Source organism: Rhopilema esculentum, chromosome 19 (assembly GCF_057945365.1).
Source record: "Rhopilema esculentum isolate cy_ngs chromosome 19, ASM5794536v1, whole genome shotgun sequence".
In the NCBI taxonomy this organism is placed as follows: Eukaryota; Metazoa; Cnidaria; class Scyphozoa; order Rhizostomeae; family Rhizostomatidae; genus Rhopilema; species Rhopilema esculentum.
Genome location: NC_142833.1, coordinates 4,332,371 through 4,359,822, shown reverse-complemented (window position 1 = coordinate 4,359,822; position 27,452 = coordinate 4,332,371). Strand labels below are relative to the sequence as shown.

The 27,452-nt window shown below is 36.5% G+C and overlaps 2 protein-coding genes and 1 long non-coding RNA gene across 4 annotated transcripts in view; 2 read left to right on the top strand and 1 right to left on the bottom strand.

The window, feature by feature from the left end:
• The window catches only part of LOC135688581 (uncharacterized), an 81,664-nt gene that overhangs the window by 19,042 nt on the left and 35,170 nt on the right, over window positions 1-27,452 (bottom strand). Inside the window, exons 4-5 of one of the 2 annotated variants that reach the window (XR_016144938.1) lie at window positions 5,798-5,843; window positions 5,272-5,315 (exon numbers count right to left, since the gene is read on the bottom strand). This is a non-coding gene — a long non-coding RNA (uncharacterized LOC135688581). Of the gene's footprint in view, window positions 1-5,271; window positions 5,316-5,796; window positions 5,844-27,452 lie in introns of those variants that run through there. The other variant, XR_016144939.1, reaches the window with a different exon arrangement.
• LOC135688562 (contactin-associated protein-like 5) lies at window positions 2,736-14,551 on the top strand. Its single transcript, XM_065205472.2, has 4 exons — window positions 2,736-3,214; window positions 6,210-6,450; window positions 10,682-10,863; window positions 12,809-14,551. The coding sequence occupies exons 1-4, from the start codon at window positions 2,866-2,868 to the stop codon at window positions 13,006-13,008; spliced, it is 972 nt and encodes a 323-aa protein (XP_065061544.2). The 5' UTR covers window positions 2,736-2,865; the 3' UTR covers window positions 13,009-14,551.
• LOC135688272 (neurexin-4) lies at window positions 15,658-25,418 on the top strand. Its single transcript, XM_065205048.2, has 4 exons — window positions 15,658-16,347; window positions 18,598-18,790; window positions 20,870-21,051; window positions 21,864-25,418. The coding sequence occupies exons 1-4, from the start codon at window positions 16,089-16,091 to the stop codon at window positions 22,064-22,066; spliced, it is 837 nt and encodes a 278-aa protein (XP_065061120.2). The 5' UTR covers window positions 15,658-16,088; the 3' UTR covers window positions 22,067-25,418.

Below are 27,452 nucleotides of genomic sequence, written 5' to 3'. Positions count from 1 at the left end.
CCGGTTTTGCAAAATCTCGCATATCAGATGTCTATGGGTAAAATTCTAGTTGAGCTGCTTGTAGATTTGAATAAACTTGATTAAGGTGGTTATCTAGACTTTTTCATTTCAAAATAAGCTTTGGGATGTATTGAGCTTTTGGTTCTAGAACATCGAAAAACTACTGAACCCTCTTGTCACACCCACATTTCGCCTTACTTTTATTTGACCAAAAAATCACTTTTTCTAAAGGTACATCAAGATTCATTTCCTTAGCAACAATGTTATGATTTATATAGGCCTGACGACTCGCTCTGTAGTTTCGCACGCAAACTACCCTCTCAGTTTTCTCTTAATAACTTTTGACTAACTAAATCTAGAGGACTGATTTAAATTTCAAACGTCGCAAATACCATAGTTTTACTGTTTTTATTTTATATTTTGTAGTTAAATAAAAATTCCAGGTAATATGAAAGTCTTTGAAAAATAGATAAAAATGTAAGAGCAGTATTTTGTGAAGGATGAATTTAGGACATATAAATTGTTAAGAGGTGTGATGCAGAGAAGAATCCACATGCTTTAGAAAGAAACCCAAGATAGATCTTAATCATTGGAAGAAATATTTATTTCTAATCAAGGTTGCATGAACCAGAAAGGCCTAACTGTAACGAAGAAGTAGAAATGTCAAAATTAGTACCATCCATGAAGACAGGAGGAAAGTCATTGTTACAAGTGCGTGAAATGACAACTTGTATGGTTCCAGTTTGAAAAAACCTAATGAGAATTTATCTATCCACCTCCTCTATTTTTGCCATGTCATCCGTGAGAAGTGAACTGAAATATTTCCTTGAAGGGAGGTTGATAACAGAATTATTTTGAGAATCGAGAAGAAATGAGAGCTCAGATAAGTGTCATCAGCAAAATAATGAAGAATATAACAGTGGAAGTTGGTAGGTCATTTATCAATAAAATTAATAAAACAGGAGATATGAAAGAATGCTGTGGAAGACTAGCATTTATTGAGTGGCAACTTGCGAGGAATAAGTCAACGATAATGGCTATTGAACTGTCAGAGAGAAAGCTGACAATACAATTTATAAGGGTTTGATAAATACCATACATGGGTAGTTAAGAAAAAAGACTTTTGTGCCAGACAGTGTTACCAGATTGGATTAACAAACGAAGGCCAGATGGGTGAGCAACTAAGGCCAGTTATCACATAAAAAGGACAAATCAAAAAAATTCTCAAAAATTGTTGCAAAGGGCTGTTCCTTTCTCTACGCATGCGCCTTTTAAATCACTTCTTTACTCACACAAGCTTACTTCTTCTTCAAAAAATTCTTTGCTAGTAGTTAGGTTACATGATAATATTTGACACTTGGGTAAAACACTAACTTCTGATTACTCCATTAATATAGTAATTTTCTCTTTCAATTTAGAACTTCTGTTGAAGAAGGCCAAAAGGCCAAAAAGGCCAAATTTAAGTAGTATGCCAAAAACAAAATTTCCAGGCAATTTAACTAGGAAAAGACCAATATTGGAAACCCTAGTTCCAGACACCATCACAATGACTTTGGAGAAAGGAGGCATCCCGACGCCAAATTTCTCGGTATAATATCGATTTTTTTAATATCGATAACAGAGTTGGTTTTGCAAATTCCCTCGATGGGTGACTATAGTCCCCCTCGCCTGTATAAACTTTTGTAATCAATTGAACAAATAAAGAAGATCTTTTGGCTGGAAATTTCAAATAAAATCAGCTCACAACAGATACAGCTCTTGTTCTTTTATAACTATTCTTTAATCGGCCAGGCTATTGTACAGAATGATTTAATGACCTTGACAGGGTTGCTGCAAAATGCTTACGACATTGTCCTGATAAATTCAATGTGAAGTATACTTTAGTTTCACATTTTGCTTCTCTAAATGCAATTGAGTCCCACGCCACAAAAGTGCAGCACTATAGCCAATGCATTCAACATGTTTTGTTTTCATAAAATTCTTCTCTATCATTACATCAAGAACAGTAGCAAAGAGAAAATGATCAAGATTAAGTGGGAAGTATTCCTATAATAAACATTTCATTTAGTGTTATTTGAGCCTGGCACAACTTAAGTTCGCTGTGACGTTATTAGCCTCGTATTTATGTTATGTTGGGCATGCGCCCGTTTGGTTATGTTATGTTATGCGTGAAAATACAAAATGGTGTATTGAAGTTCGAGTAAGGGTGTTCTTCCGTTGTTATATACCGGATAATCTTACAATCGCCTTTCTCTACTCACGAAACAAGCACAGCTCCGTTTACACGGCATTGAGATCCATCAAGAAGCATCATCATTAAGTTGATTATATAGCTCGTTTAAAATGATTCAATATTACAAGACTATAAGGAGCAAAACCTTGGCTTTATGTTTAACTGCACCAAGCAGAGATATCCTTACATTTTCAATTAGTACAGTGGTTACCTGCTCTAGAATTAAATAAAGCCTTAACCATAACCAGATTGTAAAACGGAAAGATAATCAAAACTTTGTTTCGAACCAGTTTATTTGGTATTGAATTAACGTAACGTATCAAAATAACGCATTCAATTCCTGTAGACATGCGGAAGATTATTGCAATAGAAAAGATCTTCCTGGCCATACAAAGAGATAGTATAAAATGCTCTTTAATATTTGGAAATGGACAACGGATCCAGACATAAATGTTTGCATAAAAATTTAAAACGATTGAAGATGCATTCATGAATTAACGACTAAGATGTGGATAACAGGGTTTTTTAGCCACAAAATCAAATATTTGTGAAAGAATTGTTTGAAGAATATCTCAATGTTTGCAACAAAAATCAAACTATCGGCCTAATTATTTTGCGGATATCAAACTACCATGTTTACCTGTATAAACATGGTTTTATTAAAATTATCATTAATCAGACATTCAGACATTTTCGTTGTGTTGAATCACAAAATACCGAGAATGATTTTAAACGTGCTTTTAGCTTGTCTTTTGAAGACTTTTGCAGTCATTGTTACGGTTTCAGCAAGTTTCTTCATTTTGGAAAATGGAGAAAATAGTGATGAAAGCTTTTCTGTCACAGAAGGTCTACTTGCCTGCGATAGAGATAAAAGCTGTGAGCAAGTACAATATAACATTGACACAAAATATTTTAAGCTCGTCGATAATGTTGATGTGGCAGCTAAGACGGCAAAAACGAATGGAATTATATGGAGAAAGGGTAAGTTTATACTTACAAATCTCTGCTTGTATTTGGACATTATTGTACGTTAATAATCTGATGAGTGTCGGACGAAAAGTGCTATAGTATTAGAATGACATAGTTATTTTTCTTTCAATAAAGAAATCGAGATACAACTTTTTGCTTAGGGGGAGGGGGGGCAGCCCTGATAAATCAGTGTAACAACAGCCATATTTCACAAAAAAAAGCTTTTTATTAATGCAACCTAAGTTTTTTTGGGGAGCCAAGGCCCCCCGCCCCAGTGTCTCAGCCTTTGCTTCAATAAATCTACAAATTTAAAGTTGGCTTTAAACCTTGATAAACGAAATGCTTGATCAACATTGATGAACACATCTAAATCGAGAAAAAAGATTCCAAATTGACAACTCTTGTTTAATTAATCGTTTGAATAAAATTAGATAGCGTACATTTTTTATTGCAAAAATTTTAACAATTTAATTATCGACAGTTCCCAGTGAACTTATGTCTTTTTTAAGTCCAAGGTGAATATAAATCATGCTTTGCCATGGCATATCAACGAGAGCGAGGATCGGATCAAACACATAAATATGTTTTCATCTGTGATAGTTAGATGCAAGGCAGATGAAGGCAGAGTCATAGCTTCGTTTGTTCATACCAGTGAAGATCGCATTAATTTAACGGACTTTAGATATCTAGGCTATTTTTTCATGATTTCGTTCGCTCTTTTATTTTTTTCAAAATTCACATTTTTTTAAAAACTTTTCAAACTTCAATATTATATGCCTAGTCATAAAGTTTGAAGGAAGTGTCATTGGTTTTAAAAGGCGAAGACGTTTTTCAACCAAAAATTGACCATTCAGTCAGCAAGATTAGGTCATTGATTGGCTGATTCCACTCACACGCTTATTGATTGGCTGATTCTACTCACACGCTTATTGATTGGCCGATTCCACTCACACGCTTATTGATTGGCTAATATTGAATGACTGATGGCATAAGCCACTTTTATCCATACCCCATTCCATTAGCCAATCAGAATTCAAGAAAAGACTCATTTTTTTAAAATAAACAAAGGTCGATGTTGAGTACTCCAGTTTCTAAATGTTCAGGAAATTTTAATACTCATTGTTTCTTAAGAGTTTCTTAATTAAGATGTCATGAATGATGTTATGAAATGTTCGTGACCTATTTTAACGTCAAGAGATTTGCTTCCGTTCTGACGCTATATTTAGATGTGGGGAGTATATTTTTATACCTTGTGTATTAATTTCTAGGCCAACAGGGCAGGGCAATCTTGTTCTTGGATTTTACAAAATTTCGTTGTTCTCATTTTTATCATGACTTAATAGTTTCTTAATTTGTTTTGCTTTGAGTACTGAAGTTTCTGACTGTCCAGTACTCGTTTCTTATAGCCAGTTTCTTATAAAAAAATGAATGCATGATAACAAACGTGTTTCGCAGCTAGATTTAGGCCTATTTTGGACGTTTCTACCACTACCCACAATAAATAAACGTGTAAAATGTGCTGAAAGATAGCCCAAGTTCTTTTTGAACAATTTATTCTTTGATAAATTTATGAAAAACTGCCGTTGTACTCGATCGTTAATTATAAAAGCTTTAAATTTTCCCTTTCAAACCCTTTGAAGGAAATTGATTGGTCATGTGATTGATCACATGCAATTCAACTCATCTAAGAAAAAGCAGTCAAGGAGAGACACGACTCGCAAGATGAACGCTACACTAGAAATAATCTCACTCATGGAATATGTTGTTTTAATGTAAAGTTCGCAGTACCAAGGAGTCTTTTCATAAGTAAATAAATAGAACATTCGCAGTGCTTTTTCGCTTTTGTCTTTTAATACAATTTTAACAAGGAACCGGGAACCTTTCTGGAGTTTCGTCTCTATTAGAAGGACGAGGCGTTTGTACAGCGCAGGGTCATTCACTTGATCCCCCACATTACCCTTTAAATAATAAGGGGAGAGTAAGGGGGGAAGAGGGAAAATTGAAATATCGCAATTTTTAAACCTTAAAAGTGTTTAATCCACATAATTAAAAATTATGAATGAACTCACCTTTACAAACCAACTGTTCAGATCTTTACATGTCGGGATTGAATCTTTGGTAATGAAAGAATAAAAGGAAAAGTCAAGCATATGAAAATAATAATCATCATAACACTTTGATAGTGGATATCACCTAAAATATCCACTATTATAACCTTGTTATTAAAGGTATTTGACATGCATAAGCACAGCGAATCCAATAATAACTGCGGCTCACGTGAAACCACTGCATGACGCTCTAGAATTTTGCCGATTTGAGAAAGGCGGAAACTGTTAAGATGTTTTTCTCTGTGCGCAATTTGATTGGTCAACCGGTCGTGGTCGAGAGGATGTAAGCCAATTTTACTGTGCCAAAAGGAGTTGTTAATTTTTCAACACTGTGTGTGTTGCTTTTCGAGAAGCTAGCGACTTGTTAGCTGCGAAACAAAATTGTGAACTCTACGTGACACATAATAATAAGCAATTCTGTTTCAGCAATTGTTAAAACTTTTACACGATTCTTAATCAGCTAACAATAAAGCAGCAAGCAATATACCTTGAAAGTCCTGTTGGAGCCTATCCCGTTTAAGGGCTGCCAAAAACTGCAAAAGAAAAATTACAAAATTGACTTCACACATATTTTCAAGTTTCTTTGTAAGGAACATTATATTAATAAGTCATTTATAGAAAAGACATGCGTTGGAAGATGGTCTTTTTAAATTCACTTTCATGATCCTAGCAGTTCGCCGACAACCTTTTTCTTACAACATTAGAAACAGTAGTTGCTGGTAATATAATGCATGCATTATATTAAAATTCAAACTCAAAGCGTAGATATCTCCAATCTTTTAGCAATCTCCTTAAAGTTTATTTTAATTATTCAAATTATTTTAATTATGTTAAGTATTTCAATTATTTTGATTATCTTAATTATGCTAATTATTAATTATTTACAATTTAATTTTAAGTCAGAGACCAAGGACCAGCTGGGTCCAACAAAGGAGCTTCGTCAAAAGGACCGTTTGGATCCTGCAAAGAAGCTTTGTCAACAGGAACAACTGAAAACAAATTCATGCTTAAGCTCGACAATTCTACCACATTAACAAATGTCACCTGCATAAGGAAAGATGGAGCGATCTACGCATCGTTTGGTCACGACAGTGAGCAACGTATTCGAGTAAAAGGGTATGGAACCGAGGCTTCGTATAGGTAAGAAAGGGAAATAGCAGCAAATTCTTAGAAAGTAAGATACAATGATTACTTGGAAAGCAGGGCCGCCGAGTGGAGGCAGAAGGCCTTCTGCGAGCGAGGCGAGAAGAAAAATTTCGCGACCACGCCATTCATATTTGCTTAAAATACATCTCAGAATATTATATCCAGTCATTTTCTTGCAATCGTTTAAAATATTTCACTAAATTTAGGCTTTTTTTGTTATTTTTCATTAATTTCATTCTCAAAATTGACTTAATTACTCCGGCCTCCAAGACCCCGAGGCCTTGAGGCACCTTCCCCCCTTTCCCGGCGGCCCTGCCGGTAGGTGCTTTGAAAATACTGTATGACGCTAGCGCTTTTTCTATAAAAATTTTGGAGTTACTCGGAAGATTGTTACAGACATGCGAAAATGACACAGAACATATTCACTTAAAAACGAATTCTGCCATATTGCACTTTCTACAAAAGCACGCTGTGGAATTAAGATGTTAAGTACTTCATGTAAAGAGGTAATCAACCTTCTACTAGAAGTCTCATGCAAAACGGTTATTTATTTGTCTAAAAAGCAATTCGTTGTTTGCGAATGAAATAATTGTTGAAATAAGAACAGCAATAAGAACACTTAAGCATCAAATTATCAAAAAAAGGGACATTGAGCTTCAGCTGAAAAACTGGTCTGGTTCTTGTAAAGAAAAGCCCATTGAATTATAGAGGGCTTGATTTGCCATAACTTGCAGACATTTCCAGTGGCGGCTCGTGTATTGGGGCTAGTGGGGCTCAGTCCCACCAAAGATTTCCAAAAATAAGTTTTAGATTTAAAAACGTAAATAAAATCAACGTCCATTATTAATTTAGCACTGTTCACTAATTTCATTGTTTCGAGTTTCACTGTTTGTCCATTCTCTAGTTTGTTTAGGTCCCACTGCCCGCGGTTCTTTCGAAAACTGAACAAACACGCGTATCAGAAACCATCTCCCGAGCTTTTGGGGCTAGCCCCAAACTAGCAGAGAATGCACCAATCAAGTGCCTCTCATGACTCTACTATTCAATTGATGACTGCCTTCTGATTGGCCAATTCTGTTCGAATCTGCATTCCTTTGGGACTAGTTGAAACTAGCTCCAAATAATTCAATTCAACGGTAGCTGAATTTTTGTATTTGTGATTTGATAGGCGATGTTGATCTTGAAGTGGAACGCAGCAGAGTGGCGTGTATTCAATGACTCGAATTATCAGCCTTAAAATTTTGAAATAAAGCATACAAGTTATATCTTTATCAAAATTAATTTTGCCGATCTTCAAATAAGCTCATAATGGGAAGGCTAGGCCGTAGGCCTTCTAATGGCATAAAGCATATTTCCAATGCAGGCTTTCAACTGGAACAATTTTAGCTTCACAGCATATGAAAATTAATCAATTAACAGTTTGAACTTTTTGTTCTTTAAAATTTTTTTAATTGCCATGATATGCAATGGAAAGGATATCCTCTACGGGTTGGCCATATTCAAGTTGTCTATGATATTATGGACATCCCCCTAGAACTCCCTTTTTTGTTAAGAGAGAAACGGTCCAGCGGATTTGAATGAATAAAGTTGAGCACACCAACATATCACATAGTTTATTACTTTGCTTATTAAAAAATTATACATGATTAATAGTGGCACTTGTTTTTTTTCAATCGAAACTTTCAAAATGATGACAGCCTTGTTGATTAGAGGTAGTAAAGAATGGAAAGGATTTTTATCATTCTTGGCGTTCCGTGTCTATGGCTTTAGATTTCGAATATTACGTCATCAGCCCCACCAAAAATTTACCCCACGAGCCGCCACTGGACATTTCCATTGCCATTTAAGGTCGAATATTACTGCTTACAAATGGAAGGGAAAATTTTAGGCCCTGTTCCCGTTACTCCGCTTTCGTATGAGAAAAAGTTGAATGAACCGTTTTTGATTTTGCATTCCCATGAATACGCTCGAGAACGGAGACATTTGATACCAAAAAGTCATTCAAAAACGCTGCTTAAAGACATTGAGTCATGGTAAATAGGCCTTCTCTATAGGGGGTCATTTGGTTTCGGCGTGATCGCTGCTGTTTCATGTGATATTTGCATCCGTTGTTGACAACTTGCTATTGATGAAAATTGTTTTGTCAATCAGTACGAGGTGAGATCATGTGACCAGTTCCAAGTCAACCAATAGCATTGCAGTCATGAAAATCGCGACTCAGTGGATTTTGGCACTTTGGGTATACCCAATCCATTTTACCATGACTCAATGCCTTTAATATATATTCATTCGAAAACAGAGTCATTTGAAAACGCATCGTTTTCATAGGAACAGCGAGAATAGACAGGACATATAGCCCGACAATCTGACATTCAAGCTATTGTCTAATTTCTCAACGGATTCTTGTAGTAGGGAGTTCAGGCTTTCATAATCTGCCAGGTGACTTTTTTGAAAATGCCTGGGTGTCACGTAACTGATGACGTCATTTAACGGTAAAAAATCAGACAAAATCATCGCTAGCTCTTTACTAGATTTGTTATTTTGACGCAAATTACATACTTTGACTTATCTCGTTGCAAGCTTTCAACTGATGTATATTTAAGCATGATTTGCCGACATCAGTATATCCACTATGACGTCATCAAAAATGTTTGCATGACGTCATCAAAGATCTTATTGCAAAAAAATGATACGTTAGCATAACTTTGCTTTATTATGACGCTGGATATCAGCAAAAGCATTTCTTCCATTTTTTCATCCAAATAATTAGTATTTAGATCATTTAAATTGAATTTGTGCGAACCGCAATAGCAAAAGAAGTTCGAATAAGGTAGTCACTAGGTCATTTCTTCCTCGGAAGACATTATTGTCTGGTTCAGAGTCATGGTCCAACTCTGAACCGGACAATAAGTTCTCTGCGTCTGCATTTGACTGTTGCACTGAGTTGGAAGAATGTCTTCGGACTATTATAGGCTGTCCAAGATGTATTCGCACTACAGGTCTTTAGCGCTGGGTATGAAGGTGCATGATTTTCTTCATGGGTAAATTCATCTTCTGGGTCATCTTCATATCCTTGTGCTGTAAAGAAATGTTTCTTTTCACACGTTGGATGTCTTTTTGACATCTTTTGAGATGGGAAGCTGCTTTCCGGTGGACCATTTAGACTTTAAACGATCAAGTATGTCGTCCGAATTTCAACTGCAGGTTTTTGGGACATGTCTTGCAGTAATTGCATCTTAACACTGTAGCCAAAATAACCTTGTTAAGTTGACACAATTTAATTCTTCTCTGATTGAATGATTGTGGATCTGTGGAACTGCTGCAGATGATTTTGTTTTCAGATTTGTTAAATACGAATCCTTGTCCCTAAGCGGCTTTAATATAGTGTTCCACTATGTTCTACAGTTTCGTGAATGTCTCTGCGTCTGCGATAACTCTTTCTGAGGCAGCCTTACCACTAGCCTGGGTTAAAACATACCCGGGTTAAAAGTTATCCGTTTGAAAGTGAGTCAATGGAAACGGCACTTTTCTTTGACCCGTTTTTAATCTGTTTTGATCGTTCCCACTAAGACGGGTTAAAATGTATCCAGGGTGAAAAGTTGTAAGAGAAATCAGTGTTTGCATCAATAATCCTTCAATTTCTATCGTTGTAGGCCAATGGAAGCAACATCGACATCCAGGATTTTGTTTTTTTATTTTTGGCGCCGTCTCAATTTTTAGAATGATGTTAAAGAATATGATTTACAAAACTTTTTTCTGTTGCTTCATATAAATATTGGAATTATGTAAAGTGGAAACCAACAGGAAGGGTGAACAGTTTCGATAAAAATTCTGGCTGAAAAGACCAAATCAGCCGCAATTTATCTAGCACCATCCCTGATTCATGACTTTCCTGATTTATTGATTTGGTAGGTGCTGTCTCAAATCTGTTCCCTGTCTCCTTTCTTTATTTCATCATCATTCGGTGACTGTTTCAATTAAGATGTTTTGTCGTTACTCCTCGCCAGTAGTCACGATCTTCAGCTCCTCTTATGTATTCACTGCTCAAAGTTTAACTTTGTCCATTCCATGATGTTCTTCATCCACGATTTACGGGGACGTCCCGGGTTTTCTTTATTGGGTTGTGTTGAAAAGTGTAATATCACATTTGCAATTTTACAATAAGCCTGTCTATCAGAGTAAAAACTATTTTAACCAAGATTCAAAAAATATTTACAAACTCTAGGCGCAGTTTTATATACAACAACAACCTGAATGACATCATAGCCTACGTAGAATCATCGAAGGCATGCAAGCAGTTCACAAGATTCGACTGTTATGGCATGCGTCTAAATGGATACGGCTACTTGGTTGACAGAAACGAACAAGCGATGACCTACTTCGGGGGAGGTCCAGCAGACGGCACAGGTGAACAAAATAATTTCACTTTTTCATTTTCGTACTGGAAAGCCTGTTGCATGGAAAGCTTAAAGGGCCTTTCCAGCCAAATTTTGCACTTGCATTTTATTGGCTAATCTAAAGGAGTTGAAACTGCTGCTCACGAATTCGTTATTTGTTTTTCGATATTTTTTACAGTTTGTGAGATATAAGCTCTTGCATTTCGATTGAAATGAATTGAATTGAATTGAATTAACCGATAAAATTTTTTCGGTTTGGTGACACTGTGACGCAATTTTGACGTCACAGTGTATTTCGTTAGTCTCGCCTCAAACCGAATCGAACGACGGCGATTCGCAAATTGATGGTACTCTCAGTTTTGTTCCACCGGCTTTTAGTTTGAGCATTTCAGATATCAATTCTGAAGCCTTTAGTTGTTCATCGTTTCTGGAGAACAACTTAAGTGTCAATTTCGATTAATTATACGCGAGGGAAGAGCTTGAACAGGAAGCCGTAGCTTTGTGGGCCTACACAGGTGATCAAAGCAAAGTCGTGACACAGCATGGACCCGCAAACTTAGAATGATTGTAAACATTTAATATTTTTCGATCCTAAAAAGCTCCTGCTATAAGTTTAGATGCAGTTATCAACGCGTGACCATTACTCCTTCACGATTCGGTGGAAGATATAGGAAATTCATGGCGAACGAGAGCCGCACACTGTGACGTCAGAATGTCACCAAACTGATTCGGCTTTTGTCGTTTTTTTCTCGGAAAGGTGCAACTTTAAAGCATTATAACTTCTAAACTAATTGGAATTTTGCAAGAACAACGACTTTGCCATAATACACGAACCAGATGCTAACTTTTTAGTAAATAAAAAAAATTTTTTTTGGCTGTAGAGGCCCTTTAAATTTAACTGTAAACATATAAAAACAGAAGCCATAATTTAGCTTTTGCGTGTGGCATGCGTGTGGCCTGCGTACAGCCTGCGTAGTTGAGTAAATAGCGAGGGATTACCCTTTGTGCCAGAGATTCCGCAATTCCTTCCCCCGCTCTTCATCCTTTGACTCTCTGAGGCTCTGGCACCCAGGGTAGCGAGGGATGTTCTTTACATTTCATCAGCTCCCACAATTATGAATTAAATTGGGTTCTATCCTCAAGAAACACAAACTATTATGAGAGTAACGTGGTAAGTATGCAAAAGGTTTTACAGAACAAAGTTGAAAATGAAATCTTAGAGAATCTGGCATGAATCTGAGAAAAATAGCACAAGAACTTCTCAAATTGCTAGGGTAAAATGAGCTTCTTAATTTCCCAAGTTAAGAAGGGCTTTTCTAATCGCAAAGGTAACAAAGGCCTCTTTTTTTCTATGTTAAGATGAGATTTCCTAGTTTTCAAACTAGAAAGAGATTCTTTAGTCTCTGGGTAGGTAGAGGTTTGCTAGATTCTACGCTTACAATAGCATCGCTCCTTTTTTTGACAAGAGATGCCATTTTAGTTTCAACGGAATTGGTCTAAACAGAATATAAATTGGCCTGAATATAAATTATTTCGAATAAAAATTGGCCAGAATACAAATTGGTCTGCATATAGAATGGTCTGAAAAGAAAGAAGAATTGGGCCTCAACAGAGCATTGATTGGTCTGAATTTAATACAAATTGGCCTGGGTAGAAATTGGTCTGAATAGATATTGGTCTGAAAAAAATGGTTGGTTTGAACTGTTGCAAATTGATCCGAAAAAAAGTTGGCCAGAAAGAAATCGGTCTGAACTGAATATGAATCTATATATTTATTAAATTGGTGTAAATAAAAATTGATCTGACTTCTACATAAGTTACTTGGGATCTCTTCACCTTCGACGGCCAAATTAGATAATTTTGGATAATTTTGTGTCCCTTTGAAAGAATATATATCTGTATATTGATGTCATTAGTACTAATGGTTTTTAAAATAACTGCTTTGCCCTAAACAGGATGCAGTTGTGGCATTACAAATACATGCAGTGGTGGGAAAAAATGCAACTGTGATTCTAACAGAGAGGAATGGCTATTCGACGAGGGATACGTCACAGAGAAGAGAAGACTGCCTCTTACTGGAGTGACGCTTGGCGACACAAACGGTAGAATAGAAGAAGGTGCTCACACTATTGGACCACTTCTCTGCGAAGAATAAATAGGGGGCAGTGAAAACTGAGCATTTCTGGTTTTTTTTTAGAATTTTTCAGGCACTTTTAATACATAAACAAAAGGGGCAACAAAACATATGTCGAGGGGCAAATCAATCATCATACGAGGTTCCCATGAAAAATGATTTAAAGAAATTATTTATAAAACTAAAGAATTTCTACAAAAGATATACGAAATTTTCATGGTCTGACTTGTCTTTCTAGCTCAGTTTCGTTAAAGCATATCTTTAATTGTTAGGCCTGTTCAGTGCCGTCGGAACGAAATTCATTTTTGGGGGCTGCCCATTGTTTTCCTTCTCATTTAGTACACTGTTATAAATGAAACATACTACGGTGTCACAATTATTGGGGAGGGGGGGGCTCGAGCTCCCTAGCCCTCCCGGTTCCGACGGGTCTACTGTTATCAATGAAATTAGATTCTTAATTAGATTTATTTTGCTTAGATTTTGATTTGCTGAAAGATTAGTTTGTGCATAAATATATTATAATAAAAAAACACACAAAAAAGTAGCAAAATTTTGGCAAGATCTTCTATCTCATTTAATTTCATTGCTCAGTGGTTTCTTGCACCAAAGCACCTCTCTTGTATAGATACTTTTAGAACATCAAAGATTCTCTAGATAAGATCGCCTTATACGTTATTCTGTGCATGGGTTGTCAAAGTCTGGTTCTTTGTGTAAATCGAGTCTTATTTATCAAAAACAAAAAGAATCAAAAGTCTTTTTTTTAAATTATTTCTAACTCAAGCCACGACACTTCACATTAACAAGCCCTACATGCATTCAAAAAAAAAACAAAGAAAATTTGCAAATTGTGGATTTGCGATGGTGTTCAAAAGGAATACGGCGGTGAAAAGCAATATTTCGCCAGGGTCAACATTGTAACTTCGAAGGAGTTTCCCGATGTTGGAACAAAAATTCTAGCATGGAAAACAGTAAAAATTTTGCGGGTTATTCTCATAATTTGCGGAGAAATAAATATTCTTGGCCTATCATTATTTTAGGTTACAGATTTACCGATTTGGTGTTCTACTTTGTCAATTTATGTTAGGCCTCCAATGTCAACTTCTTCGACAATTGAGGTTTTATTATCTTGCAAGCATAAAGGCAAAATACGGGGGAGGGGGGCTAAAGGAATCCCGGGGCATTTAGCCACCCTGTAAATTTTTATGAAAGGTTGTTGATACCGAAAGAACTTTCAGGGTAGATCCATTTATCAAACAGTAATCCAAAGAAATGATTTTCAAAAGGCCAGATAGAAAAAGCAACATTTACTTATCAGTTATGCGACCAAAACATTACACTTTTTTTAAAAAAAAAGAAGGGTAAGGGCAAATATAAGACTCAAAGCGAAAATATTTAAAAAAAAACCTTTCTTAAAAACGTAGAGGGTATGGTACAAAATTTTAATTTGGATCATTAGAGCTAGTATGGAATAAGAAATTATATTTCCTAGCGTAGAGTTTTCAATCTATGTTCTGACGTTTTATACTCTGAAGAGTGTCAGACGAAAAGCTTTAGTATACTCAAATTTTTGCTTTTTCAAAGCCATTTCAAAGTTTTGTACCATCAAAAGATTATAAGAATAAGAAAATGCCATTTTTATTTATAAGCCTTTGCTTTTAAAATGTGAACAATATTTTTGCAGTACAGAATTTGAAAATGGCTTTGAAAAAAGCAGATATTTTAAAACATACCAAAGCTTTTTCGTCTGACACTCCTCAGAGCATAAAACGTCAGAATCAGGGTCCGAAAGAACACGATGAAAAATATATACCCAGTTGTGGATCGAAATAGGCCAATCAGAAAAACGCAAGCACAAGACCGGTATAGTTGACCAATCAGTGCCGCGAGCCTAAAGAAAAATTACCACTGGAGTCCAAGAGAGAAAGCACTACGAATCAAACATCTAAAAATAATAAACAGTATTCGAACGTTTTAAACCAAGTCCGTTCTCCTTGGAGCAAAATCCATGACAAGCACTTCAGAATCCAATTTTTTTCAAGGATTAAACTGCTTCAGCATTTTAGTTGCTATTTTTTTCGGGACTGTCTCAAGAGCATGAAGGAAATTCCTATACAAACCAAAAAACGAGGGGAAATTGTTGAACATCCTTTAGAGATATACAGGAGGGTCTCCTGCGAGCAAAGCGAGCAGAAATTAGCTTAAAATCGTTTCAGAATATTCCTCCCCACCGCTACGCTGCTGATAAGAAGATAAATTCTGATAAGAAAATAAATAAAGTAAAATTTTGGCGTTACCTTGTTACTACTGAATACCAACGAGTGATTTTTAGGGAATGAATTAAAATTTACCGAAGGACACATAAATATTGGCGGGTGTCGCACCCCCTACAATACCCCCCCCCCTCCCCCCCGCTAAATCCGTCCCTGTAGGTCGCCACAGTTTATTGGTTGTATGAAATAAGAATTCTCAATTCATTATCTCACTCTCAAAGATCTCTGAAAATACCTAAAATTGTTTCCAGTTCTCTACGGGTCACAAACTTTCCACTAAAGGTACCGTACAGTTGTGAAATTCCAATCTTAGCTAGTATGATTGGAAAAGAAAGCATAATTCAATCTTTGTAGAAAAAAAAGCTCCTGGTTTTATTTCTAGCAGATGAACTGAAAATCAATGAAGCAACATACACAAAACTGAAGCAAAAATCTTGCTAGAAGGTTAGGTATGAACAGCAGCTGAAAAAAGAACTTGTTAAATTTCAGACAAAATATGCCATAACGCACTGCTTTTTAATTCATAACATAGCATGCAAGACAAAAACGCTCAGGGTCTATAGAAAGAGCTGATTAGGTATCTGACACAACGTGACAAACTTAATATTGAAACAATGATATAGCAAAAAATGATCTTGCGCAAGGAATGAAATAAGTAAACTTGCACCTGTTTTTTGTATAAACATCCAGATATAATTGACAAGAACCTGCAAGTTGCCGTTTCCAATCCAGACATGTCATAAAGGAGCTTCATTTAAAATCTAAAGATGGCACCACAAGGTTAACAAAAACTTCCCAGGTACGTTGCTAGAAATAGGCAATCGGTTCAGAATGGTCCTTATTGCCATATTGGTAGTTGTTCTCGTTACTAACCATATCACTGTTGTGGCGTCACAGACTTTTTTTAAACTGCAGTATGGGTCTATTGAAGGTGAGGAATTCTCTTTCCAAAAAGAACACTTTGAATGTGAACGTGACCAAAGCTGCACCAGTTTTAAGTACAACAAGGAAACGAAACAGTCGAGACTAGTGCATGGTGGTGATGAGATCGTCACAACAGCCAAGGAAAATGAGGTAGTTTGGGAAAAAGGTAAGGTTTATAAACAAATCCTCTGTTTCCTTCTATTCAAACTTTTCACACAATTAGCCAAATCTACGGAGTGTGTTTTTTGATAAGCGAACAAAAAACCGTAAGGCAAAGGTTGTGGGATAAACGAACAAAAATTATAAGGCAAAGATTGCGGGATAAGCGAACAAAAAATCGTAAGGCAAATGTTGTGGGATAAACGAACAAAAATTATAAGGCAAAGATTGCGGGATAAGCGAACAAAAAACCGTAAGGCAAATGTTGTGGGATAAACGAACAAAAATTAAAAGGCAAAGATTGCGGGATAAGCGAACAAAAAACCGTAAGGCAAATGTTGTGGGATAAACGAACAAAAATTATAAGGCAAAGATTGCGGGATAAGCGAACAAAAAACCGTAAGGCAAATGTTGTGGGATAAACGAACAAAAATTATAAGGCAAAGATTGCGGGATAAGCGAACAAAAAACCGTAAGGCAAATGTTGTGGGATAAACGAACAAAAATTATAAGGCAAAGATTGCGGGATAAGCGAACAAAAAACCGTAAGGCAAAGGTTGTGGGATAAACGAACAAAAATTATAAGGCAAAGATTGCGGGATAAGCGAACAAAAAACCGTAAGGCAAAGGTTGTGGGATAAACGAACAAAAATTATAAGGCAAAGATTGCGGGATAAGCGAACAAAAAACCGTAAGGCAAATGTTGTGGGATAAACGAACAAAAATTATAAGGCAAAGGTGGTGGAAAAAAAGAACAAAAAAGCGTAAGGCAAAGTTTGTGGGATAAACTAACAAAACTCATAAGGAAAAGGTTATGGCAATAAGCATTAAATAAAAATGTGCTGATATAATACGTTAATCATAATGCTGATCGAATGCAATTTTATCACAGTTAATTTCTCGAGGGATGTTGTAGAATCTATTTTCACTAGGGAGTTCTATTTCAGACTAATTCTATTATTCTCATTTAGGTGTCAATATTCTTACTTCCATTCATGTATCAAGCCTTTATGTACTGCTTTTATTCTTTTGGGATAAATGAAAGAGAAGTAGGAATTGTGTAGCTTGGGTCTTTGCACCGACGTTTTTGTCCCTTGGTTGAGAAGAGTAACGTCACTTAATTTATTTATGTTTCTGTTCCCTCTCATACCGCAGCTTTTCAAGGTAGGACTGGTGCATCGGCATCCTGGTGGGGAAAAGTCATCAATTCCCTCCCAAGAATATCAAGTTGCTTGTACTTTGGGTCAATCAAGTTATAATTCTGAAGTTTAGGGTTTTAGATGGGTTAGGTGAAGCGACTTGTACCGATAAACCAACGGCCAATCGTCTCCTGTTATGATGAAGAGATCTAGCCTCAAGGCCAGTTGTGATGAGGCATGTGGAAATGTCTTCTAAGGATACTATATTATTGAAATAAAGGGACTTCCTTTGTTGATGTTTTTTTTCTGAGTAAGAAATTAAACTTATATTATATTTTTGACCCCCTATCCAAATACAGTGACTTATAATCATTCAGGAAACTATGCCATCACATATTCAGCTATTTATTCATCACATTTTTGACCTCAGTCAAATTTCGTCCAACATCGAAATTTACGATGTTGGGTGACCCAACAAGGAGGTCAGACAATCCAACATTACGCCCAACTCCATGTTGGGTGAAATGTTGGGTGAAATGTTGGATCGTTTGACCTTAAAGAATTCTTCCACAAACCAAGTCTTTTATGTTACAACAGGTTTTGCTATTTTATAGATTTAGATTTGGATGCTGAAATATCTTTTCAATAAAGCAAATCAGATGACGACTAAGAGGTGAAAATAACCTGAATAAGAGTGATAGGTTCTTTTTGATAACTTTCTGTGAGCTAAATCATCGAAACCTGATGAGATTCAATTTCTCCACTTCGACGTCGCAGTGTTACTTGGTGCGTTCTAAAAGTAGCTTCCAGAGCCCCCTTTTGGCTGCACTTGTGTATCCAAAAAACTTTTAAATTTTTTACTCTGACCTAGTTCAGCGTAAATACTTTAAAAAGTGTACGATGAAATAGTTTTCATAAATCTCTTAACAACGACTATACACAGACTTCTCCAATTTAATTCAAGGAAAACATTACTCCTAGCTGAAAATTAGAGATGCAGCTATTTATACTGAGACTTTGATATACGTGCCCTAAAACAATCTAAAAAGATACGTTTTAAAATCTATTCAATCTTCTTTTAAGTAGAATTATATTTTTTGAATCTCAACGAATCTCAGAGCCGCTTGGGTCTTGCAAGAGCGCCTTGCCAGCACATATCAACGAGGGGCTATATTGGATTAGAAGTAAAAGCATGGCAATGGCACTAAGAGTCAGGTGTATAAGAACAGAAGGCAAAGTGTATGCTGCTTTCAGTCATGATAGTGAAGCATTGATCAAAGTTGACGGCTTCGAGAATCCTGGATCCTACAAGTAAGTGCGAAAGTTTGTTTATACAGTCGAACCTCTTATAGCGGCCACTTTGAGATCCAAGGGCTAGTGGCCGCTACCTTTATTTGAAGGTATGCTAAAACATTCTCAAGCGTTTGGGACTGAAGGTCTGTGGCCGCTATTGGGAGGTGGCCGCTAATCGGAGGTGGTCGCTATTAGAGGTTCGACTGTACTTCGAAGCTGTGATTAATTCAAAATTGACAATGTTTAACCCTAAATGGACCAAGCTTTTTGAGCATCCTCGGGCCGGCCAAGGGGGGCTAATTTAGGTCCACATTGTAAAAAGAAAGATTTAAGAATGTACCAAACATTCCCTATTGACCTCTTTAAGTGGAACAGTTGAGTATTCAAATGTCGGATGCCTTTTTAGCATTCATCTTTGGCTCCGGAGGAGAGGGAGCTCAAACCTTGACCCATATGGTTTGGTAATGAGCTAGACAAGCCGAACTAGAAGAAACCCCCTTTGGATTCCTGAAATCAATCTCTATAGAAGCTTTATGTATTTACATGGAAGGTCACTGAAGGGTGGTACCAGTTAAACAATTTATGAATTCATCTTCATATTTCTAAATCGGTGAATATTACTGCTACTCCACTGACATTGAATAAGAGTATGTGCTTGATGGTTTGATTTGTTTTTAATAATCATTAGTATGATTCAGTCCAATCAACAAATTGCAACGTCTAAAAGGACGAGAGTACTGAAATCAGTTGTATCGCTTTAAAGCAGTAACTATGCTTTAAGCCAACTATAGCATCAGAGTGTTATTTTCTTCAAGATTTCTTGTGACCGTAAACTTTTTGAAAAAATTTCCTGTGAAATTACTTTGGATTTGTGATTCAAAAACCTCAATAATGCGATAAAATTATGTTGTTGAAGACAAAAGGAGTCACATGAGTAAAATATGAAAGTACAGATTTTATCAGAAATGTTTTGCCATATTTATAATCAGAACTGCACAGAGGTTTCGGAGTTCCTAGGACAAAGCCGAAGGTCGAGGCCCCCAGTGAGCGAAGGGAACAGAAAATATTTGCCACCAAGCCTAAAATGCATTTTAGAATATTTCTTGCAGTCATTTCTTGCAGTCATTTCTTGCAAATTTTTTAACATCTTACGTTCTTACGCATACTTTTGCTACAATTGATTAATTCCATTCCTAACATCGTGCAATCAACCCTGAGGCCCCCTGGGGCATTTTGCCAATCAACCCCCCTTTCAGCAGCCCCACTTATAGTGGATGCTATTGTCAAAACTCTTTCAAAGGGTTGGCAAAGAAATGTGGAGCATTGCCATTCTTGCATCAATGAGCGAACATTAAAATGGCAACTCCCGCGTCTTGATAAAAAAAGCGATTTTATGAAAGACTCATACCAAAAACTGTATCTTTGTACAAAGGAGAATTATCTGTAGTGTTACAAGTCGGAAATTCTTGCAAAAATACACCTGTGATACGAGATGTTGGTTCTTTCTTTATAGCCTGCAGTTAAAAAAAATCTCAAACACTAATAACGGTATGGGTCGTAATGACATATCAGTAGTGACATAATTTGTTACTTTTTGCAACGAAAGCTGATCCCCTTGAGCTCTTTCAGCACAGTATTACTTTTCGAAACATAGTTTTGATCTTTTTCAGTGTAATGAGTTGATTTATTCTGAGCATTTAGATTCCTTCCAACCTGCTTAACTTGTTGTAAAGTGTATAAAACTTTTCTATTATTCATCCATGGTTGAGAAATTTCCTGTGAGAAAAATGTTCTAACTGATTTCCTGTGACCAATGGTCACGTGGTCACGGGGAAAATAACGCCCTGTATAGCATAAAGGGTACAATGCTGATGATCCAGAGAGACCTCTGGTAAATTGGTAGATTTTTACTGATATCAAGGACAGTAAACTTGTATCATCAAGGGGAGGGGGGAACTTTTGCATAAACATGCGAAAAAACGAAAATCATTCTTAAAAAAAGCTACTTTGGAGATAAAGCTTCCAGTTTCAACGGAGAAAAATCTGTACGTTTGTTAAAATTTTGTGAGGCCTCTTACAACGATCATATAATTCTAGACGTGTGATTACGTACAAGGCCAACCTGCAAGACATCAAGAACTTTGTCGATTCTTCGCCGGCCTGCAAGCAGTTTACAAGGATTGATTGTCACAACATGCGACTTGATGGCAAAGGCTATTTGGTTGACAGAGATGGGGTGCAAATGTCTTATTTTGGAGGCGGGCCTTCGACTGGGAGTGGTTAGTACAGTTCATTAAATCTTATCTTCTGTTATGTTGTGTATTTCTGTAAATCGAGCCTCCTATGTCAAATTTACACAAAGAAAGGGAATTGTGATTTCATTATTAAATACGAGAGCTCTGTTTGCAATCAAATGTAATTGAATGGCAAAAAGATTATTTCAAATTTCTTAATTTTAAAACGAACAATTTTAGAAAGAATAAACAGGGCTATTACGTTAGCCTTATTTATGCTGATACATCAGCCTTTGCACTTTTTCAGAAAATATATAAAAAAAGGTTTGTGTAAGTCATACTTCTTTATATTAGCTACTACAAAAACCCCCAATCTTATGGCAAGTTAATTTGCAATGGAAAGCAAGATTTTTTTTGACTGGCAGAAGAAGGGTTAAATGCGTTGTGACAACATCTATCAATTTTCAAAGAGAAAACTTAAAACTTACTTGCCGCAAACTTGAGGTCTCAACTTGGAGCAGAGGACGTGGGGGGAATGGAAAAGAGCACCTAGCTTAGGCTCATTCAGTTTTTTAAATTGCTAACCCCTGTTCAGGAAAATTCTCGCCATGGAAGCACAGGGGTGTTAAGAATATTTTATTTAGAAGGGTATGCCATTAAAATGGGCAAACTTTTGGCATCTCTTTGTCAGAAAACTATGTGACACAAGGGAATAATTCTAGTGGCATAGCAGTATTTGCTGACTGAAATTAAATAAATAAGTAGAATAATATATGTTGGTAACTTATCCCTAGCAGAAAAAGTGTAGAACCATCAAATTTGAAAAATCATTTTAATTACAATTAAACTTCCGACAGGTTGTAGCTGTGGAATAACCAAAACATGCGAGAAAATTGACATTCTTTGCCACTGTGATGTCAATGATAGCAGATGGCGATTTGATGAGGGTTATGTTACAGACAAGAAAAGGCTTCCTCTTACTCAAGTGAGGCTTGGAGATACAGGTGGGGTTACCGAGAGAGGAGCTCATACGGTTGGAAAACTTTTATGTGAAATGTAACTGCCGAGCAGACGTTAGCTGTCAAGATTAAGGATAATATACATACCTAAGCGTAGTTAAAATCAATGACGATTTTCACATTGCTTTATACATTTTGTGGTAGGAGCATGCGTGGCTGTAATGACAATAAGCCAATCTCGAATCAAAGGACGAATAAAATTTAGAGAAAAAGGTGTCATTAGAAGACTGAGACTGGAACTCTAGTTTGTATTATGCAACTATGATATATAATAATTATGATATCCATGTGATATGAATTCTGTTTACAAGCTTTTGCCTTTTTAAGCATGTGCTTATGATGCAATTTCTCATTGGTACAGACTAATGGATAGTAGAAATTCCTAAACAATAGGAATCTAGATAATAGTAAATCATATGAACTGGAGTCTAGTCTTCCCAACAATTTTTGGTAAATTTACCGAACAGAACCATTTCCAACAATGCACATTTGTCACTTTACAGATAAAGAATCCATAGTCAGGAAGTCTGGAAATCTCACGTGCTGTGGACTTTCAGCTACTTTAATCGTTCCGCATTCAAAGTCAATCTTTCTTCTCACCAAAATCATATCGAAAAGCAATGGTATTTTCCGCTTCAAACAATTATATTGATATATTTTAATAACAAACGATGAGCCAATGTAAATGGCCACCTTTTCAGCTTCACACAACAATTTGATAATCTTTTGGGCTACTTTTTATCGCAAAGTCCCACCGTCATAACAATTAGAGCATGACATAATACCCCCCCCCCCCTTAACTGTGTTGGTTTGAGCATGTTTGTGCATTACCTCTGTACGTTATTTTTACTATTGTCAATTGTCATCATTTATGTTGGTTAACAAATTTTCATGATCACAACTTTTCTTGGTGTCAGAATTTTAAAGCCAATATTCTATAGTCTTATGTAAGCTTTGCTTTTAAGGGATTCTTCGGGAGACGAAACTATCAGTCATTTATTTCGAAACAATACCGTCTTCAACCAATCAGTGTTGCAGGGTCATAGCACATGCGCATCAATAACAGTATTCGCACAGATGTTCTGTCTGCGACCATACAATCCTTGAACTTCCTGCCAGGGCTTCAAGTCATAATGCGCATGTGCAATCACCCCGAAACGGGGGCTAGTGCATGTCTGGAAGACGGGCATGATTCATCTCCCGAACAAGGGAGACGTTTTGCAAACATTTTCCAATCACAGCAGAATTTTATTGGCTGTCATTGTTGAAATTTCACCCAAAAATAATTTTTGAAATCAATTCTGTCTCCCAGTCCCCTCTTCAAATCATAATCCTTGCCTAAATGATTATGAAAGGCAGGCAAATTTGTTTTCAACTTAACTTGACTCAGGTGCTACCTGTAATGTTTTTCCAGAACACTTTGCCCTTCCAGCCACAAAAGTTGGAAAATGTGATCACTCTGTGCGCCTGAGCAGTAACATTTTATTACCTGTAAATGGTATTTGCAAACGTAAGGAAGCAAATCCCAAAAACCAGACTGAGTACACTGTCAAATTTGTTATTGTGTAAGTGGACTGTGTTCCATTATTAAAAGTTAATGCAGCAAAAAAGATGGGCCTGCTGACTAAGATTTTCGCTCGCACTGACAACTACAGTGTTATGAATTATATAACATCACGCTGTCATTCGAGACATTTGATGGATGGCAGTCTAAAAGCTTTTACATTTCTATTCTGTTGTGACTCTGATTGCTCATTAATGTTGGAATGGATGAGGAAAACTATTTACATTTAGGCTGGCACTTACTCCACTTGCTTCTGTCTCAAATGCAATTTCAGTTATAAATCAGCAACAAAGCAATCTTATTTTGGCTTTAACATCGTACAAGCAGTTACAAAACACACTAGTTTATCGAAGACGCAAAACTTTTGGAGTCTTTTGGAGCTTCCCTCAGCCCGAAGCATCCATTTTTTAGAGCTCGATTTATACGATGAACGAATATCTGATTTAGATTTCAAGAAAGCTTGAGGATTGAACGGAACAAATTTTGGATCATTCCAAACATTGTGCCAAAATTATTAGCTTTATGATTATCTTATATTAGCTAAATTATTATCTTCGATTTTCATGAAAAAGTGCTGCTTCGGGGCTCTACGACGGAACCTTTGAGGCATTAGTGAAAATCTGTTTATCAGGTGAAAAACATATTTTACTGTTCGCACTGTACTAATCATACAGTTTTCTGAAAATCTAATGCCGCCTTTGAAGATAAAACAATAGAAATTAACTTTGTAAGGTTTTCATTCTGTATTGCAAACGGGCCCAATGTAGATAATGTTAGCTCTAAAAGTATTGCTTCAAACAGCCATGTCAACAAGCACAATCAACAGCTGCCATAGCCACTGCGAAGGCTTTACTCAGTGTTACAGATGAAGAGAAACGCTTTGGAGCAGTTCTTGAACGCCAGGGTGACATGTCCGGCAAGTTAATTGTAAGATTATCCGGTATATAACAACGAAAGAACACCCGAACTCGAACTTCAATACACCATTTTGTATTTTCACGCATAACATAACATAACCAAACGGGCGCATGCCCAACATAACATAAATACGAGGCTAATAACCTCACACCTTTCCTCCAACAAAAGAATAAACAGAACAGTCACATAATAAAAATAATTGTCTTTAAAGTTTGCTAATCAGAAGTTGTGGCCAGCGAGGTAGTAAGGCCGAATTACTTTCCTGCCAATCCTTGTCGTTACTGGCTGGTAAAAGTTCAATTGCCTGTGATCAAATCTGGTCTCAGCAGGTCTTGCGGCTGCTGTCTCTTCTTCAGTAGCATCAGGTCGTGAGTGAGGTGCCTCTTGCGGATCAAATTGCTCCATTTCAGATTGGTGATCTTTATAAGGTCAAGCTACTGCTTCTCGTTCCTTTCTGGGGAAAATGATTGAATCTTATTCATCTGCAAAGAAAGGCTCTTTGGTTTGACTTAGAAACTTTCGATTTCGTCTGAAGATCCTTCCATCTTCGGTCTTTACATTGTAAGATCTTACACCAACTTGCTCTATGACACATCCTTTGGTCCAGTGGCCTGTTCTGTCAGAATTTCTTGGCTTTATCCGGACTACATCATCTTTCTTTAATGCACTTAGCTGTCTTGTGCCTCTGTTATAATACTTTGATTGTATCTCTTTCCTCTTTCGAAGTTTTTCTTGGACACCAGTGACAACCTTGGTTTAAGGAGTTTCTTTGATATGGGAAGCAGTGTTTTAGCTCGTCTGCTAAATATACGCTGGGAAGGAGAGCTTTCCATCCCATCAGACAGCGTGTTTCGCCATTCAAGCAGCGCGAGATCATTGCTAGATTGCTTTGCCATTAACTCTTCTCTAGAAGACGAGCGGAAACTTTCTTCTCATTTCGAAGAAGCTCCTCAAACCAAAGGTCGTCACTGGCGTTAAAGAAAAACTTCGAAAGAGGAAAAAGATACAATTATAACAGCGGCACAAGGGAGATAAGTGCATTGAAGAAGGACGATTTACTCCAGATTAAACCAAGAAATAATTACAGAACAGGTAGCTGGACCGAAGGATGTATCATAGAACAAGTTGGTGTAAGTATTCTGACGAGGAAAAAGTCTTCAGACGAAGTCGAGAGTTTCTACGTCAAGCCAGAGAGCCATTCTACGAAGATAAAGAAGAGTAAATCTTTTTCCGCAGAAAGGAACAAGAAGCAGTGACTTAACCTTATGGAGACCATCAGCCTGGCACGGAACCATTTGATCCGCAAGAGGCACCTCATTCGTGAACTGCAGCCAGTAGCGACAAGAAGTGGCAGAAAGATAATTCGGTCTGACTACCTTGTTTGATGCAACCTCTGATTAGCAAACTTTAAATAAACTTGAATTTTCATGTTTCTGTTCTGTTTATTATTATTTTGAGGAAAGATGTGATATTCTTAACCTCATATATACGTCGTGTTGGGCAAGCACCAGTTTTGTTATGTTGTGTTCGAAGCATGAGAAAAACTAAGTTGTTCTTAATAGAGTATTCTTCGTTGTTATCTATTGGATACTTTGATGGGAATAGCCTTAACGTACAGGAAGCTGAGAGTCTCCAAACTGCTTTGATTCGAAATGCATGATATCTTGCAGTGCCCCTGAAATTATGGGTGTAAAAGCCGTCTGTTACTGCGCAGATTGGACATTTCATTTTCTAACAAATCTTTCTTCAGCTTATGAAACTACTGGCAAAACAAATTACGGAATTAGACATTGATTGCAAAGCTATTTTCGCCATTTTCTTATCTCCCTTTATCTTGTAATCATGTTTCACAATGGCTGTGTTCTTTGATTTCAAGTTCAAGTTCAAGTTCAAGTTTTCATATTTAAAATTCCACTACATACAAAAGCCTGACAACAATACAACTAAAAACAACAAATACAATAGTAATTAAATACAACACAAATTATACATACTACTGAAATGGACTTTAGTAGGGAGGGGAATTTATTTGAGGAGGAGCTCTCTCAGTAGATAGACTAATCGAGAAGAGAGCACCCTCTGAGCAAAGAACCTTATTATTCATCAAATTTTAACTTAATTAGAATTGATCAGAAAAGGAATAAAGTTATTTGATAGAGATATTCAAGACTGGTATTTGGTGGAAAAATATGCTGTTTCACTTCACAACAGAAAATCACTACTGAACGGGATTGTTTAATAATAGCAGGAATTTCATTCCAGGATTTAGCACCAGCGTATTTAATGGACCTTAAGCCATACTGCAGTGAATTTTTATGTGTCATTAAAATTTCGCCCTTGCAAGCCTGTCTTGTATTATATTGATGAACAGACGTCAAAGTATCAAAAAAGTTATGGAAGAAGGTAGGAGAAATTAAATTAATACATTCATACACCAGAGTAAGCAACTTGAGATGAAATAAATCATATAATCTAAGAATTTTTAAACCAAAAAAAATTGGAGTGGATGGAGAAGAAGAATTCGTGAAAGTAATAGCTTTAAGAACTTTCTTTTGTAAAATGTATATGGGTTTAGTAAAGGTGTCATATGTAAGGCCCCATACAATGATACCATGTTGAAAAAAGAGGCAAATAAAAAGTAATACAAAGAAACTAGAACACTGGTAGGTAGAAGATGTATTATTTTAAGGAATATACCGCTAGTTCTTGCTAACTTTTTTCTTAGTTCACTCAGATGATACTTCCAACTAAGGTTTTCGTCCAAGAGACGACCAAGGAATTTTACATATTTGGCCTGTTTACCATGCTCTTTACCAATCTTTATGTTCACAGATTAATTCAAGGAATGTTGCCGAGAATGAAAAATGATAAATTTTGTCTGGTCTACATTCAGTGCAAGTTTATTAATATCAAGCCATTTTTAACATGCTTCAGCTCATTGTTTA

Excerpts from the sequence above, each read along its gene's own strand:
- LOC135688562 (XM_065205472.2), top strand. The coding sequence starts at position 2,866 with ATGTTTACCTGTATAAACATGGTTTTATTAAAATTATCATTAATCAGA. Across the intron at positions 3,215-6,209 it reads TGGAATTATATGGAGAAAGG|TCAGAGACCAAGGACCAGCT; the intron begins GTAAGTTTATAC and ends TTTAATTTTAAG. Across the intron at positions 6,451-10,681 it reads GGAACCGAGGCTTCGTATAG|GCGCAGTTTTATATACAACA; the intron begins GTAAGAAAGGGA and ends TACAAACTCTAG.
- LOC135688272 (XM_065205048.2), top strand. The coding sequence starts at position 16,089 with ATGGTCCTTATTGCCATATTGGTAGTTGTTCTCGTTACTAACCATATC. Across the intron at positions 18,791-20,869 it reads GAGAATCCTGGATCCTACAA|ACGTGTGATTACGTACAAGG; the intron begins GTAAGTGCGAAA and ends ATATAATTCTAG. Across the intron at positions 21,052-21,863 it reads CGGGCCTTCGACTGGGAGTG|GTTGTAGCTGTGGAATAACC; the intron begins GTTAGTACAGTT and ends AACTTCCGACAG.